The sequence below is a fragment of the Gigantopelta aegis genome, chromosome 4, assembly GCF_016097555.1.
Source record: "Gigantopelta aegis isolate Gae_Host chromosome 4, Gae_host_genome, whole genome shotgun sequence".
Taxonomy (NCBI): domain Eukaryota; kingdom Metazoa; phylum Mollusca; class Gastropoda; order Neomphalida; family Peltospiridae; genus Gigantopelta; species Gigantopelta aegis.
The window spans coordinates 59,943,109-59,960,903 of record NC_054702.1 but is presented as its reverse complement, the minus strand read 5'-3'; the positions used below and the strand labels follow the sequence as shown (position 1 = coordinate 59,960,903).

At 37.3% G+C, this 17,795-nt stretch overlaps 1 protein-coding gene across 1 annotated transcript in view; it reads left to right on the top strand.

Moving 5' to 3' along the window:
* The first annotated feature begins 6,332 nt into the window (after nucleotides 1–6,332).
* Nucleotides 6,333–17,795, top strand: part of LOC121370852 (probable tubulin polyglutamylase ttll-15) — a 37,724-nt gene continuing 26,261 nt past the window's right edge. Inside the window, exons 1-3 of the mRNA XM_041496357.1 lie at nucleotides 6,333–7,494; nucleotides 15,849–15,926; nucleotides 17,370–17,606. Coding sequence (XP_041352291.1) covers nucleotides 15,897–15,926; nucleotides 17,370–17,606 — 267 coding nt within the window. The 5' untranslated portion in view covers nucleotides 6,333–7,494; nucleotides 15,849–15,896. The remainder of the gene's footprint in view (nucleotides 7,495–15,848; nucleotides 15,927–17,369; nucleotides 17,607–17,795) is intronic.

Below are 17,795 nucleotides of genomic sequence, written 5' to 3'. Positions count from 1 at the left end.
AAGAAAATGTAATTTTAGCCCTTAACAAAATACCCAGGGGGCAAAATGGGAAAATGGACCAGGCGTGCCACCTAAAATCATATCTACATATCTAGGATCACAACCTAGGTGGACAACCTTGCCAACAAGCTACGGGAAATTTTCTCTTCGCTGTTAAATATGATGCCCCTCTGTGAAATTCACGCAGTGTTTTCCATTTCCACAGTAGTCAGTCTCTGGTTTGTTCTCGTTTTGGAAAGCGTTTACTTTATGTTTGAAGTTGATTCCAAATGTATTTTTTCCCAAGGAATCCGATGGTGCTAACCGATTTTTTATATAAATTGTGTCCAACATGACCCCTCGGACACACACACACACACACACACACACACACACACACACACACACACACACACACACTCCCTCCTAATGTTTTGCTTGATTTTTTCCAAGGAATCCGATTTTTGATCAAGTTTGTCCAACATGACCTCTCGGACGCCCCAATTTTTTGTTGGGCGGGGGTCAACATGAAAAGTTACTTATATGTATAAATGTTGGTTGATTTGGATACTTTTTGCATCGATTTATATCAATTCGAGCATGGCCAATTCAATCAAATAATTTTCAAAATCCAAGATGGCCGCCATTATGCTCAACATTCAAAATGGCCTCGAAAATGGTGACATTTTCTAATGGTTTCACTAAATCTATTTCAAATTTCGTTAATATCATTATCTTATATATTTATTGCCACAGTATTGTTGCAGTTAACTGAAAACACGTATTTTTTTTTACTAAAAATGGGTACTACAAAACTGAAATGACCACTTATAGTCCTTCCCAGCCTCCATGAATATTATTTTTTGTCAGTAATTTTAGTTTGATTTGACGTAAGAAGACAAGTAAAAGTGCTTTGGAAATAAAATAAAAATCTATTTTTGTGTCAATTTAGAAAACAATCTGTCCAGAAATAAACAACTTGTAATAAATAACAGAGTAAGAAAATGGTATTCCCTGTAATAAGGACGATAGATTAATAATATGAATCATATATAGTAAAATGTTACCTAAATCTCAACGACACAATTGATATCATGACTAAAAAAGTAACACAGTAACTGCATTTTGGCAGTTGTGAATCACTCTCAGATGGGTGATGTATACAGAACACAAGGAATAATATGATAATATGGAACAGTGTTGTAAACATAAATGTCATCTACTTTCATCACTAGACTGAGCATTGTCTTACTATTTCGAGCTGTCATCATCGGTATCAAACTGGAATCATTATCATGTTAGCTCATCTAGTATGTCATGGTCAGTGGTATCGGCCAACCTGGTATTCTAGGCAGGTGCTTCATATGTGTGAATCTCATCTTTCTCCCTTTGTCGTTGAATAGCATGCTTTTCCGACTTTCCACAAGTGTTTCTTTTCTCATTTTGGGTCAGTTGTCAGTAAGAATGTTGCGTAATGACTTTTCTGCACCACGAGCATCTGAAACTTGGAAAGCCCAAATAATGGATGGGTATAGTCTCCCCCAGTTGACACATGAAAAACTGGTAGACATTCACTAGGTGTTCCGCCAATGCCTTCACATTGTGGTAGATTATCCCTCTTTTTCAATGGTGTTGGTCCGTGCATTTGATAGCAATAAGAAGCATGGGTTCCAGTATGTACACATCAGTACAATCAGCTATTAGACATGTACCTGCGTGCCTCGACAAAGCATAGACAATATGCAGTGCAAGCCTTGAGTCAGCCTTTTTGTGGAATTAACTAATGTCAGAGGCGTCTGTATCTAGACTGCGTGTATTTGCAAATATATAACTATACTGGCATAGGCGTACGGGATACCATTTTTGTTGGGGGCAGGCTGTTTTTTCCCTGAAGTAAACAACATTTATTCATATTAACAAAGCTAAGAAACAGTATATATATATATATATATATATATATATATGTGTGTGTGTGTGTGTGTGTGTGTGTGTGTGTGTGTGTGTGTGTGTGTGTGTGTGTGTGTGTGTGTGTGTGTGTGTGTGTGTGTGCCTCCTTGTATCGTACGCTTATGTATACTGAGTATACTTTGTGATATAGATGCACTGTCGAAATGTAAAAGACCAGACAACAAGTAGTCACGGAGGAGTTCTGTCTTGTTTTCGGTTGTGTTTTAGTATTATTTGTCAAAACAAAAGGTCATCCTATTTCCACAGCTTTAGTAAGATTTGACAAATTAAATATTCTCTGTTCTCTACTTTTGTCTGGTCCATTCTTTGGACAAGTTTTCATGTTGACCCCCCCCCCCCCCCCCCCCCCCCCCCCCCCCAGCAAAACATTGGGGGGTCCGTGAGGTCATGTTGGACAAACTTTATCAAAAATCGGATTCGTTGGAAAAAATCCATTTGGTATCAACTTCAAACCCAAAGTAAACACTTTCCAAAAAGAGAACAAATCACAGACTGACCACTGGGCAAATGGAAAACACTGTGTGAATTTCGCAGAGGGGCATCATATTTAAAGTCTTCTCTTTTTTTTTTTGCATTTACCATAGTTTGACATGCAATAGCCGATGTATTTTTCGTGCTGGGGTGTCGTTAAACATGCATTCATTCATTCATTCTGAGTCTGAAATTTAACCTAGTACAACTATTAAAACGATCAGGAACACGTTTAATATACAGCAACTAATATTTTATGCAGAAAAAATATATTTGATATGTAATTACAATCGTTAAAAAGTCTCCGTTAGTCGATAACATCTTAAAAATTGCAGCAAACTATGGAATGTCCCTTTAAAACGGAATAAACCAATTTCAGTAGTTGTTGGCAAGGTTGTCCGCGTAGGTTGTGATCCTAGATATATGCAGATATGATTTTAGGTGGCAAACCTTTTACAGCAAGCCGTGTCCATTTTTCGGGAAAAAACGTTTTGCCTCCTGGGTATATAGGCCTATATATGACACGTTGCTAGTTGAAGTTGGGTGTCAATATAGAACAGAACAGAACAGAACTTTATTACTCTCCGGTGGCCTAAGGCCATTACAAAACGGCATATGAGGAACATGATAAACAAAGTGCATATATATTTATGAATCACCAGACCCCATGTGTTTAGTGGTGTGATAAGAAGTGCAGCCTCTGTTTGCTATAGTTTGGGTACCCATAGTCACATATCCTGGTTTGTTTGTTTGTTTGTTTGTTTAGTTTTGTTTTGGTGTTGTTTCATATTTTGTTTGACTAAAAACATATTTTATTGCATATATGTTAAAGTTACATCATCCTTTTACGAGAGATTCGTCTAGTTAGACCATGATTATTGCCGCCCTCATCATTATACCCGTCACTCAACAGCGGCAATAACCGTGGTCTAACTAGACGAATCTCGAGTGATGGATGTGGTAACTATCTTGTACCACGCCCCTATGACGTCACCATGGTTGTGAAGAAGTTTTATAATTTAATTTTAGCGGCCACGTTTCACCTTGCTTCATTGTCCGATTCGGGCTCTACTGGACGTAGCAAATGTGTGGGGTTTTGCAATATATTGTGTCCGCCTTGGACTACTTGCTTGGTGGATTGGGGAGACATGCTTCCCCGACCCCTGCGCGTGCTGTAACCTTATCGTGGTGCACAGTTCTTTACACTGTTTTTGTTTAAATCTTGAATTGTTATATTGATGTTGATCATCACTTTATTTGTTTGCATTACCATAGTTTGACACCCAATAGCCGATGTATCTTTCGTGCTGGGGTGTCGTTAAACATTAATTCATTCATTCATTCATTCATGCATTCATTCATGCTTCCCCGAGAACATTTTGAATTTCAGGTGTCAAAATACACCATTTCAAGTCTTCTGAACAGAGTAACAGGTGTGGAGGTGCACCTTTTTCAAATGTTGCAGCTGATTAGTAATGCAATGGAAAATTAAGCAAAACTATTAAATAATATTTTATTTTATTTTTAAAAAAAATTTGATTGTTTTATTTAAAGAAAAGAATTATTTTATTTCTGCAGATTTATATTGTAACGTTATTACTAATGTTAGTGAAAGTATTACTTTTTAAAACAATGTTCTAATTTACTTCTTGCTGAACTATACGTTACCTGTAGGCGTAACGTTCTTCAGCCATTCAGCAATCGCTACATTCTGATTAAAATTAGCTCTACTGGCCGTGTATGTACTGTTCTGTGTGTGGGATGGTGCATATAACAGATCGCTTGCTTCTAATCGAAAATAGTAGCCAATAAAGTGGCGACAGCGAGTTTCGTTTCTCAAAATCCGTGTGGTTCTTAACCATATGTCTGATGTCATATAACCGTAAATAAAATGCGTTGAGTGCGTCGTAAAATAAAACAGTTCCTTCTATTAACGATCTTTATAAAAAAAATATTTAAAAAAATAGTCCTTTAAAACAATGTAAGGCAGCATAACGTGTTGAATGATGCAGTTGCTTGCTTACAATATTCAATTGAAGTACTTCCAAAGTGTTGTTAGAGATGCAACTCCAAATATCCATATTAAAGTGTAAGACGTGCAGTATCTTTTTCTTCTTCTTTTCTGTTCGTTCGCTTGTTGACTACACGTCGATGCCAGCAGTGACTATGAACGATACTGTTCTCTGTAGATCACTTCTTGTGCCGTACAGCTTCTTCTGGAGAGTTTTTGAAGTTGTCCAGGTAGTCTCCCTCAGCTGCTGTAGGTTTATGCAGTCTTGGGTGACATGTTCGGCCGTCTGTTCTGCTTCTCCACAGGAGCACATGGACGAAGGTACCATTCGGAACCTCTTATGCATATGCTGGTTCAGCCTGTTGTGTCCAGTCCTTAGTCGGAAAATGATGACCTGTTCCTGGGAGGTCTATAGAGAGATTTAATATGGGATTTCATCTCTTCGTATGTCACCTAGTTATCCTCCTGTTCTTTAGCTGCACCCAGTTATGCCAGTCTGTTTGTAATTTCATTTCCTGGTATGCCCCAGTGAGCAGGGATCCATTGTAACACGACTTGGTTAACACTGCTGATAGGATGTAGGGATTCTGAAAGGCTGTCAAGCTTGTTGTTTTAAGAGCCTGGAAGGCAGAGAGAGTATCTGTCAGGAAGACGACATGTGAGCAGTTCTCCTCGCTGGTGCTGATGATGTAGGCAGCATGAATGAGAGCCTCAACCTATGCAGCATAGTTTGTGCAGTGTTTCCCTGTAGGAAAATGTGCCTCCTCTTGGTAGCGACTAGGGTCCATGATGTATATTCCAGCCCCTCCGTTTTCCACTGCATTTGTTGCAGATCCATCAGTATATACCTATGGCCTTGATGTATCTGGGTACTGTTCATCAATCATGGCCAGTGTCAGGGCTCGTTTGTATGGTTCACTGTGTTCCTCTCCAGGGGTGAGGTGTTGGACCACTGTGTAGATTTTTTACATTGTCCAATTGTGGTTCCCATGTTGGGATGCAGCTGACAGTACTAACTTGATGGATTTTATCTGCGAGTTGTTCCTTATGTTGGCCCAGGAGTGATTTTCTCTGTTTATGAAAGCTACTTCTTTTGAGTCTGTTGCAGGAATAGTCATTCATTCTCTTGTTAATTGGGTGTTGTGGCAAAGACTTGAACTTAGTGGCTTGTATCATGAGCTTGGAGTCCCGGCGTTTGCTGAGGGGTACGATGCCAGTGAGCTGTTCCATTTTCTCAATGGGGACTGACCTCATTGCTCCAGCTATTATCCTGAGTGCTTGGTTTTGAACCCTGTCTAGTTTTTGTTGGTGTGACTTTGCTGCTGTTGACCATGCACTGGATCCGTACTCAAGATGTGGCCTGATTGCTCCTTGGTAGACTCTTTTCATTATTTTATGATCAGCACCCACTTGCTGCCAGCTGCAGTATCTTAATGTGACTGTTTTGAGCACGTCCAAATTTTTAGGCTACTGTACCTTTGTAACAGTGCATGGTGTAGCCAGAATCTTATATTGGTGTCCACCCACATAGACGCGATGGGTTTGTGGGTCCACGGTGTCTGTGAGTTTGTAAATTCTCGCTTTTCCTCGTTTTATGGGGCGACAGGCAAATATAAATGGTGGCAGGGTGTGTGGGGAGAAGTGAAATATCAGGGTGTGTGACAATTCAGAAGATTTCAAATGATAAATAATACAAATAAGCATCTATGTGCAACTGTATCCTATAAGATCCTATACTTTTTTTTAATTTTGGGTTTTGAAGTGCCGGACCAGTTTGTAACTGATTACACACTCAGAAATACTATTTCAAGCAACAAACGAAGTTTTTGACAGAAAGTATCGTTATCTAGGATAGAGTATCTTTAAAAGACTACTCACATGATGAAGGGAGAATGCTGGAGTGTGTACCCCATCCCTGAATTTTACAATGCCATGAAAAACACTGGTGGCTAGCAAATGAATACGGGGCTCTTCCAATATTAGCCTACATAACGCTCGAGGGTTTGGAGTGTAGGTAGACTACAAGCGTTATAGGGAGGGTTAGGTCTACAGAACTGAGTTACGCAATATACTTTATTAAAAATCATTCTCCCCCCCCCCCCCCCGTCTCTCTCTCCCCACCACCCTCTCTTTCTCTCTCTCTCTGTCTATGCCATAGCGACAATGATACGTGTAGGCGTTACAGAGTGCAATTTTGATTTTTTTTTTGATTTTTTTTTTAACCCAGCGTAACGTAATATTTGAAGGGCCCTACATTGATTTTTAAAATTATTATTATTAGTAGTATTTTTTTTTTTTTTTTTTTTTTTTTTTTTTTTTAGTTTGGACACTTAGGTCTAATATATTGGTCGGTTGGTGTGTCTGTAGCCTAGATGTTAGAATGTTTTAATAGGCCTACGTACGGTCTTATACGTGTCTTTTAAAATTACACATTGCACTCTCTCCCTGAATTCTTTATGTGTCCTTTTTAAACGTTCCACATCTTATCTTTCATTTTATTTCAACTTATTTTCGTGCTTATATCCAATTAAGGTTCAAGCACGCTGTGCTGGGCACACACACCACAGCTATAATTATGGTCTGTCTGCCCAGGACGGGGTTAGTGGTTAGTGGTTAGTAAGAGAAAAGATGGTGTAGTGGTCTTACACCTACCCATTGAGTCGTTAAAACTCGCTCTGGGTAGGAGCCGTTACAGGGCTGCGAACCCTGTACCTACCAGCCGTATGTCCGATGGCTTAACCACGACACCACCAAGAACAGAATACTTCTGCACTCGCCCATGCTATTGTGTTGAGTACGTCGTTAAATAAAACACTTCTTTCTTTCGCCCATGCTACATGTCTTCTGGTAGGAACAATGCGGTAGTGAGACTGAATTCGGCGTTTAGGGGAACCCGTGTGTAATGTAAGGGAAACAACTCTAATTTTTGAAAGTAACGTGGGCCACTTTATCATGTTTACAACTTTATTTAGTCAGGCACGTTAACCGCATACTTCATTGTTGTTCGGTCAGCAATATTTTAATAGAGAATGTAAGATCGGATTCAAGTTGTATTGCCTATAGAAGTAAGTAGCCTACCATAACTTGTATATCTAAGCCGCATAATGCGCATTATCCTAACAATTTCCTGATTTCGTGTCGGTGACTGGACGATCATTAATTTTAATATTTGACAGGACATCCTCACGATGTCACGTAATTCAGCCTGGCTCAGGATCATTCTGGCAATATGGTCGGCAGTATTTAACACTTGACACTGAGTCTGACAGCGAAACCTAATTCAAAAACGTTTATTAATTTGTTTGACAATATTCCGTCTCATCCTCCTACCAAAAAAAATTTGGTAATTAATTTCAGTTTTGTTTGAGTCTTTGACGTATGAAGAAAAGTAAAACTGTTTTGGAGAAAAAAAAGAAAAAAAAAGGAAGAAGCATTCATACTGAATAGTGAATACACATATTGTAGTAATAATCATATTTTTCATGTAGCCCGAGTACTCTGTCATTTGAGAGTTGAGCCATGACACACACATGTACCCAGTCTCGTATGCTTTTGTGTAAAACTGAATTGATATTTTCAATTTTAGAACCCTCATGTATTTACTTTTATAGAAAAACAATTGGCATGTGACCTTTAAGCCTTGATATAGCAGAAAATTCACCTAAAAATTGCAGGACATTTTTCAAAAGAAACATGTATGGAGCCATTCAACAATTAAAGACACCCTCCCTCCCCCAGTAGCGATCTGTAATGCCAGACCATACACCCCCAAAATATGTAACATTTGGAGTTCTACACACACACCCATTCACAAACAAGTCATTCTATGGGTATACTGTTTTGCAATTTCGAATAGCACAGATACAAATTTCAACTCAATTTTTAATCATTATTTTGTATTTACATCTTGATATTACTGTACCTGCATTAAATATATAAAAATATATGTACATATTTCAGTAATAAAAAAGTGTTACGTAGCGCTGTTCAGTACACCAACCCTTCCCCTATAATACTATATAACATTTGAACATACACCTTACCCACTCACCCGTAACAGAGTCCAGACTGCAATGGTTTTTCTCCTAGATATTTGTCCATCCAACTACTCAGAACATTGGTCAGATAAACAAATATTCCTTGTGGAATACTGAACAATTTCAATCGTATCGATGTTCAAAATTCTGTTCTGAATCTTTCTTAAAATTCTCATCTTGCATTAATTCATGGAACAATTTATCAATGAATATTAAAGTTACATTATCTGGTTACCATATTATAACATCATGTACAAATATGAAATACAAGCTCAAATGCACTTTTTAAAAACTTGTGTGTGTTCGCTATGAACGGAGATTGTTAAAAGTATGTATACGCTTGATTCGTCGCCTGTGCCGCCATAGCTCAACAAAGCACAACCAACAGCCTGTTGTCAGTTTCAGTTAACATGTGCGTTGGCTGATTTCAAATTGTAGGGTTCGTCTCAAAAAATTAAAAGAGAAATCTTGCACTGTACGAAGAATGTTCGGTTGAGGATATGGTACTAGAGTCTTTAGTTAAAGCCGGTTTGATCTTGACAACATAATTATCGACAATCGTACCTTCCTATTTCAGAATTAATATTTTATAAAGTATTAGTAGAACTTTCAAAGTTTAGTTTGTATACTAGTAACACATTAATCATGTATATATTTTTTTAAAATAAAATATACTAAAGTAGACAATGAACGTTTTTACTTCTTAATTTTACATGTTAAAATCGACATATTCAAATAAATATTCTTTCTTTTGGAAAGGGTAAAGTTAAGGGGGGGTTTAACGACATCAAAGTTAGAGCATATTGATTTAATAATCATCCGACGCCATACAACCGTAAATAAAATGTGTTGAGTGCATCAATAAATAAAACATATCCTATCCTTCCTTCCATCTGCTGTTGGATGTCTAACATTTGGTAATTTTGACATAATCTTAGAGAGGAATCGGGTGCATGTGCAGGGAGAGGGTATTGGAGGTCGAAACCCTTAATTGCCCAAGCTTAAAAAACATTTCTGGGGGAGCATGGCCCCATATAAACTTCACTCAACACAGTCTATAACGCCAAACCCACTGAAATCCCGCACGCGCCTTGGAAACCTGCTACATTTTTTTTTTTAGCAAGGGATAGTTTATATGTACCATCCCACAGACAGGATATCACATACCAAGGTCTTTTATATACCCGCCGATGGGGATCGATTCTAGACTAACCGCGCATTAAAATCCCCCACCTTTTTAGGTCTAAGTAATGAATAAAAATAACATATAGTCTTGAAAAATGTTACATAAATTGAACACAGTACCCTCTTCCTCTACCCCTAGAGCGTTACATAATTAATAACACCCCCTTACATGTAACGCATATGGCAACAGCTGGCCACTGTCAAAATTTCAAGGTAAATCCCCTACCCACCGACCCCTGAAAAGGCGTTGTACCATACCTCTGTGGATATAAATATGTTTAGGAGATATGAGACGACCTCTCAATCAAGACAGTAAATTTGTTCAAAAATTGCAAAATCTCACGTGATCTCTTGTTAGGGAGTTCCACACTTGTGATAAGCCAATGAAAACCGAGATCGGTAGGAAACCAATGCAGAGTGCGGCATCATATATGCACCAAACGTAATTGGATTTTCTGTTCTATTATCTATATGCTTAAATAATAAAAATATTCCGGATACTGCCCCTTTAAAAATTTATAAATTGTTTCAAGAAAAAATTAAAAGCAAACAATTGTTGTCCAATTTTATACTTCCTTTTCAAATTATTGTTTTGACATGCAAATATTTAATAATAATAAACAAACTATATCCTTCTATTAGTATACATGACACCCACATGTACTCCAGAATGCATCTAAAAGCAACTGCAATTTGTAAACAAATTTACGGGGGAGCATGCCCTCAAACGGTACCCCCTTAGCATTTTTGCCCCCTTTGGGGCCTTAGTTTACAGCAAACTATTTTGCCAACCCTCTGAACAAAAATCCTGGGGGAAATACTGTTGTTAACAATTTGGCTCAGTCAGACTTTAGTAGGTAAAAACAAACATGCATACATGTACATGTTGTTGTTTTTACCTTATTTTGGTTTATAATGCACACAGAAAAATTTATTTTGAAGGTAAAACATCATAAAAACATGGACATACTTATTTTTACTTGACTGCTTGACTCTCTACACTTTTAACTATAAGACTCAAAATGCAAACTAATGGTAGACCTATCCCAAGTATGATTTACTCGTGCTAATTTTCCCAATCCTATCAGATATGGGACCCTGGCGAAAAATCCTGTGACATATTGGTTTTGAAAATCCTAAATACATGTCCTGATACAGTCATGACTGCAATTCAACAGTGCAAATACATGACATTGTATACAGACATGTTTTCTTAGTATAAAACTGACAGTTATTTTTATGGGGTGGGGGTAGTAAATACATATGTAACAGGTTTTGGCATTTTAAAAAAACAACTTTACTAGTGTTCAAACACTATCAGGGGTGGCATTTCTCTTTGGATCCGTGGTTTTCCTCTCATGGAACATTGCGTTTCCTCGCATTTTAATCGTCCTTGCCCCCGGGCCCCTCTAGATTTCCTCTTTTACAGTTCACCAATTCCCAACCCTGCTCTATGCACTAAATCAAGCTGTCTTCAATATATAAATGATGTCACATTGTGTATCCCTACATTTGACAATAATAATAAAACCTGTTGATTGATGACCCTTAAATGTGAACATATTCAGTGAAAAAAGGAATCTTTTATGATAGAGTTTTTACATGTCACTATAGTGTCATTGAAGATAGCTTGGGGGGGGGGGGGGGCATAGCCCAGTGGTAAAGTGCTCACTTGATGCGCAGTCAGTTTGGGATCAATTCCCATCAGTGGGCTAATTGGGCTATTTCTCGTTCTAGCCAGTGCACCATGACTGGTACACGGTTTCTAGAATTGTTTTTAAATCCACTAGCCATGAGATCAGTAATTTTAAAAATTTACTAGCCACGATTAAAAATTCACTAGCCCTACTTTACTTTAAGATAATACAATTATACTAAATAATAGTAATAATCAGATATTTCACCTAAAGAGGGAGATAGAGCTTAAAAACACTAACATTAGGGTTTGGAGTGAGGTCAGTATATTCATATTTACAAAATAGACTAAACTGCAACATTTGACCTCTTTGTTTTCACTAGCCGTCAGGCATGGCAATTGTAGTTATTTACTAGCCCAACATTGAATATCACTAGCCATGGGAGTGGGGCTACCATAATCTAGAAGCCCTGTGGTATATCAATGGCTGTGGTATGTAGTATCCTGTCTGGGATGGTACATATAAAAAATCTTCGCTACTAATGGAAAATTGTAGGGGGTTTCCTACCAAATGTTTGACATCCAATAGCCAATGATTAATTAATCAATTTGCTCTATAGTGGTGTCGTTGAACAAAACAAACTTTTTTTTATAAAGATAACTCATATAAACTAGATACTATATATAAAAAAAAGTATAAATTATAGGCCTACTACAAAGAACACACGGTTGATTACTCATCACTTTCACACATGTATGGTAACCCAAGAAACAGGTAACTGGGTGTAAAACAATGTGTTCACCTCACATTAATTCTCAAGTGAGAGTTTTATGTTCGATCTGGTCATTAAATTTCTTCTGAGCAGCAGATTACATGTATTTCATGTTTACCTTGTAAAATGTATTATGCATGTACAGTGATATCTACATATTACACAAGTAGGTAATTTTGAGACTCCGAAGTTATTTTAAGAGTAACATTATTTTTAACATAATACATGTATATTTAAACGTAATGGGAACATTGAATTAATTTCATTCATTTCAACTTATTTTCATGCTTATATCCAATTAAGGTTCGCGCACGCTGTCCGGGGCACACACCTCAGCTATCTGGACAGTGGGTTAGTTGTTAATTGTTAGTGGTTAGTGAGAAAGAAGAGGGTGTAGTGGTCTTACACATACCCATTGAGTCGTTAAACTCAGAGCTGGTACCGGGCTGCAAACCCTGTACCTACCAGCCTTATGTCTGATGGCTTAACCACGACACCATTGACTGCAAGAACATTGAATTGAAATTGAATGCTTCAAAGTGTCAACAGTCATGCATCTGATTTATACTTTATAGTCTTCGTGAATGAGAGAATCAAAATATCAGTGAGCAAACGTCAGTTTGTCCATTGTTTACTATAAGGATCTTATCAATGCCGGCATAATTGCATTGATTGCCTACATCAACTAATGGTTTATCATTGATTTACCACTGCTACAATCAAGACCATGTTTACTGTGATTCTCATCTGACCTTCCAGCACTTTTCCATTTCAAAGACTAGTTTTATTAGACAGGTATATAATTGTCATGCTCCATTGTTGAAGCTTGTAATTAATTGCTGTCAGTTCAAGACTAGAGGTACATGTATTTGATGTAGAACAATTAGGTGGCCAGTAACTGAAAAAATTAATTAAAAGGTAATATTGGTATATGTACCTTTGTCTGCCGTGTGTCAGCCTGCATGATTATATTTACGATTGATATAGTACAATACATGTTGAGTACTCTGCAAAGAACTAATCAGTTTCAAACCATGAGAGAAAGATAGCTCTAAAGAGAGGAGGGAGAGAGGAAGAGTGGTGGGAGGGAGGGAGAGAGAAGGAGAGAAAGAGGAAGAGAGGTAGAATGGAGAGAGTGGTAAGATGGCAAGAGAGAAGGGGAGGGGGAGTGGTAAGATGGCAAGAGAGTGGTGGGAGGGAGAGAGAGGCGGGATGAGAGATTGGTGAGAGATAAAAAAAGAGGGAGAGAGAGACTCAGAGTGAGGGAAAGAAAGTGGTGAGAGAGAGAGAGAAAAAGAGAGACTTCATTTTGATACAGTGTGTGTCACTGTGTGTGTGATATATACATGTATATAATAATATATAGAGGTTATTACCCTCGTGTATTTCGGTATCATCAATATCATATGTTAGGAATAAAAATTGTATTATGCTCGCCAGAGGCTCGCATAATACATTATTTTTATTCCTAATATATGATATTGACAATACCGAAATACACGAGGGTAATAATCTCTTTATCATATAAGCTCAAGCTTAATACAACATGTTTTTGTAAAATGAACAGGCAACTTTAATTCCAGTCCGCCATTACTAGATATTCAGATGGCGTAAGAATATATGTCGCGGTGTATTTTTGATTGGAAATGATGTCAAACTCGAATGACGTCATTTTGGATGTTCTTACATCAAAATAAAGTTATGCCTAACGTTTTTTGTTTTCTGAATGCTGGACAGCTTTCAGTGTCAAATTGCTATTGAAATGTTTTTATTTGATGACTATGAATGCATATGTCAAGTACGTTTGCTAAAATGTCAATAAACCTAGTGCCAAGACCTCGACTAATTTACATCTAATTTGCAAAGTTATCAAATTCTTGAAGTATGTGATCTGAAAAATATCACATACTTTGATTGCACTGAAAATGTAAGATATTATATGATAAATATATATATATATATATATATATATGGAGAGAGAGAGAGAGAGAGAGAATGAATGAATGTTTGTGACGTGTGTGTACACTGTGAGTGTGTGTGTGTGATCATGTGCGTGTCTGTGTGTGTTATGTGGTTTTCTTCTATGTCACTCTGTTCAAATGTACTTCAAGTGGAAGGATATTGATAATTAATTATTTATAGTCTAGAAATAAACAATTTCCCACTGTGTTACTGTTAGCTAAATATTGTGCAGTTTATCGGGTATGGCTAGTAAAATTCTCATACGCATACAGGTACATATGTTTAAAACACACAGGTAAGTGTCAATGCTATTAATGCATAACAATTACCATACGTGTGCCTTACTTCTTATTACCAGCATATATTGTACCTCTGGTTTATTGATCTAGAACATTCACTGTATATAAGCATACTTTGTAATGGCTCCTAGTTTGCAAGTATTCTCATTAAACAGGTTTGTATGTACAATGTACGTTCAAATCAGAAGGGCTTGTACTTATAATATTATGTTGCTATTTTTTATTTTTTATTTTTTTTATCATTCCAATACTTTGAGTTGACCTACATGTACAATGGATATGTCTATTATATAAATTTGTATACATTGTTTGCTATGGTTGACCTCACTATAATGTTATGTATAATAGTGAGGACAATGATAACATACATTGTAAACATGTGTGCGTGTATTTAACCCATTCTTATCAAATGGGTGAGATCTTCACACAGTTACGATTCCAGAACATTGTCTGAGAATGCCACAGTGAGTGTAACACTTTGATTGATAGAATAATATGATTATAAATGGTTCATATTTTTCGTCTTCTAAAACTAATACCACCATTTGTATGTTTGTTCATGCATAGATATTTGTGTTTTGCTATCTGTCTGTGTTTACATATAGAACTAAGGAAAGTAAAAGAAAAAGAGATTTAAGAATGCCTCAATACAATTTTAACTACATGTGTACCTGTACATGTGTGGCTGTGTGGTGTATAACATATGTTGATTCCCACACTTTGTGTATATATATAGTAGGTAATGAGAAAGAAAACCTGCTGCTACAAAGACTATTCATAGGAAAGAGATCTGTTGTGCCCATATCCACAGAGGTTCAGGCACGCCCACCCCAGACTTAGCCTCTGACTTCGCCAGTGACCAATTCCGGGGCAGGAGGGATCTGTTGTATATGTAATTTCTCATAGCCATGGATGCATATGCACATACTATGGCATTTAATATGCCATTCGTGCGGCACTGGTTGAGAAGGGATTAAAATCTGACTGGTCATCGCAGATGGTTGATCCTGTGACCCATAACACGTCAGAATAATGAGTGCTCTACTGTTGGGCAGGACGTGGCCCAGTGTTAAAGTGCTCGCTTGATGCACAGTCTGTCTGAGTTCGATTCCCGTCAGTAGGCCCATTGCACTATTTCTCGTTTCAGCCAGTGCACCACAACTGGTATATCAAAGGCTGTGGTATGTGCAGTCCTGTCTGTAGGATGGTGCATAGTAAAGATTCCTTGCTACTAATGGGAAAATGTAGCTGGTTTCCACTCTGAGACTATATGTCGGAATTACCAAATGTTTGACATCGAGTAGCTGATGATTAATAAATTAATGTGCTCTAGTGGTGTCATTAAACAAAACAAACTTTAACTGTATATCTCACCTTATACAGACCTGTACATATAGAACTAAGGGTATAATTTTTACATCAACAATGAGTCCTACATTATAAATTATTACAGTGCACGTATATTGAACATGAATCCAATGTAATCTTACTCTTTCTTCTTTCTGTTTTTTTTCTTCTTTTTTTTAGTTTTGGTATGCCTTTGTAGATTTGAGCTGCAAATGAGAAGAATTTGTAATGGACAGCAGGCAATATTACAGAATAACAGTAAGTGTAAAATCAGGTACATAATCAGTGTTTCTGCCAGAAAGACATTTTCTGGGTATGTCACTATGGAATTGAATACAGCTACAGTCAACAGGGGGTATGGAGGTGGGGGGCTCCCTCAGAAAGAACATGTGTTAAGTTTAGGGTTAGGGTTAAGAAAAGCATACAGTAATGATAAGAGTAATTAATTTTATTAATTAATAATACCTTTTTTGATCTTTAATAAAGGCAATTTTAGAATTAATTACTGAAAAAGGCTTGTTTAATCTCAGGGCAGCATGGTGCTGATTAAGGCAAAATGGTGCTAGACTATTGAGGCATGGTGCTGCACCATGCTAAAACAAGCTAGGGAAAACACTACAATACATGTATATGTGTATATGTAGAAGTATCTTGTGCAGTGTTTGTACATGTGTTTATTTACTTGAAATAATTACCTGCAATCTGATTAATTAGAACAGGTAATTTGTACTGTCATATACATGTATAATAATAAAATATCTACGACACAGATTAGTCCAAGATCAATTACTTTACATACACATATTTAAAATATTTTGACTAATTATTGTCATTATTTTCAAAATAAGAAGGAAGGAAATGTTTTATTTAACGACGCACTCAACACATTTTTGTTTACAGTTATATGGCGTCAGATATATGATTAAGAACCACACAGATATTGAGAGATGAAACCCGCTGTTGCCACTTCATGTGCTACTCTTTTCGATTAGCAGCAAGGAATCTTTTATATGCACCATCCCACAGACAGGGTAGTACATACCGCAGCGTTTGATATGCCAGTCGTGGTGCACTCGCTGGAACGAGAAATAGCCCAATGGGCCCACCAACGGGGATCGATCCCAGACCGACCGCACATCGAGCAAACGCTTTACCACTGGGCTATGTCCTGGCCCTATTTTCAAACTAACTGCAAAGATATTATATTTCCTAATACATATATCTAATATGCATTTATCATTTAATTGTGGGTTTGGATTTAGCTTAGTCGGTTGAGTGTTCGTTTGAGGTGCTTGCGTCACATGATCTAACCACCTCGGTGGATCCATTCGCCTGATTGGGATTTGTCTTGTTCCAACCAGTGCACCACAGCTGGTCAACATTACATGGTATGTGCTTTCCTGTCTGTGGGAAAGGGCATATAAAAGATCTTTTGCTGCATTAGGAAAAAAGTTGCATGTTTCCTGTGATGACTACGTGTCAGAATTACCAAAATGTTTGACTTCCAATAGCCGATGATTAAACAATCATTGTGCTCTAATGGTGTCGTTAAACAAAACAAATTTCTTCTTATCATTTAATTGAAAATATTTTCTAGAAATGTCATACATTTCATTCAGATTTTAAGTACCATACCCTACCATTTTTAAATTAAAAACGTTGTGCTGGTTGATTGTGTAATTGTGTTGTTGTTTTCACCAGGATGAAGAGCGTGCATGTGGACAGAAGTACAGAATGAAATCTCCCAGCAACCTCATTTACATAGTGGCCATAATTCTGTTTCTCGGCATCGTTTTGACGGTGCTCAACATTTATGAGTTACACAAGATGAAGGAGGACCACTCTATAGTTCACAACAGTCTACAGATGCCTCAGGTGGAGGCTAAGGAAGGCAAAATGCTGTTCCGACAACCCATTGTGTGGGTACTTGGAACTAAGGTATACATGTAACTCTGAATCTATTTGAAGTACTGTAAACTGGATTACTATTGTGGCGAAGGTTTTTTCTCCATAAATATGTACCTTAGTGCCTGTTCATGACAAGTAAATTTTGCAAACGACCATTGGTACCTGCAAAAAAAATAATGTGTAGAAATATCTTTCTCAACATGAGAATGGATGTGAACA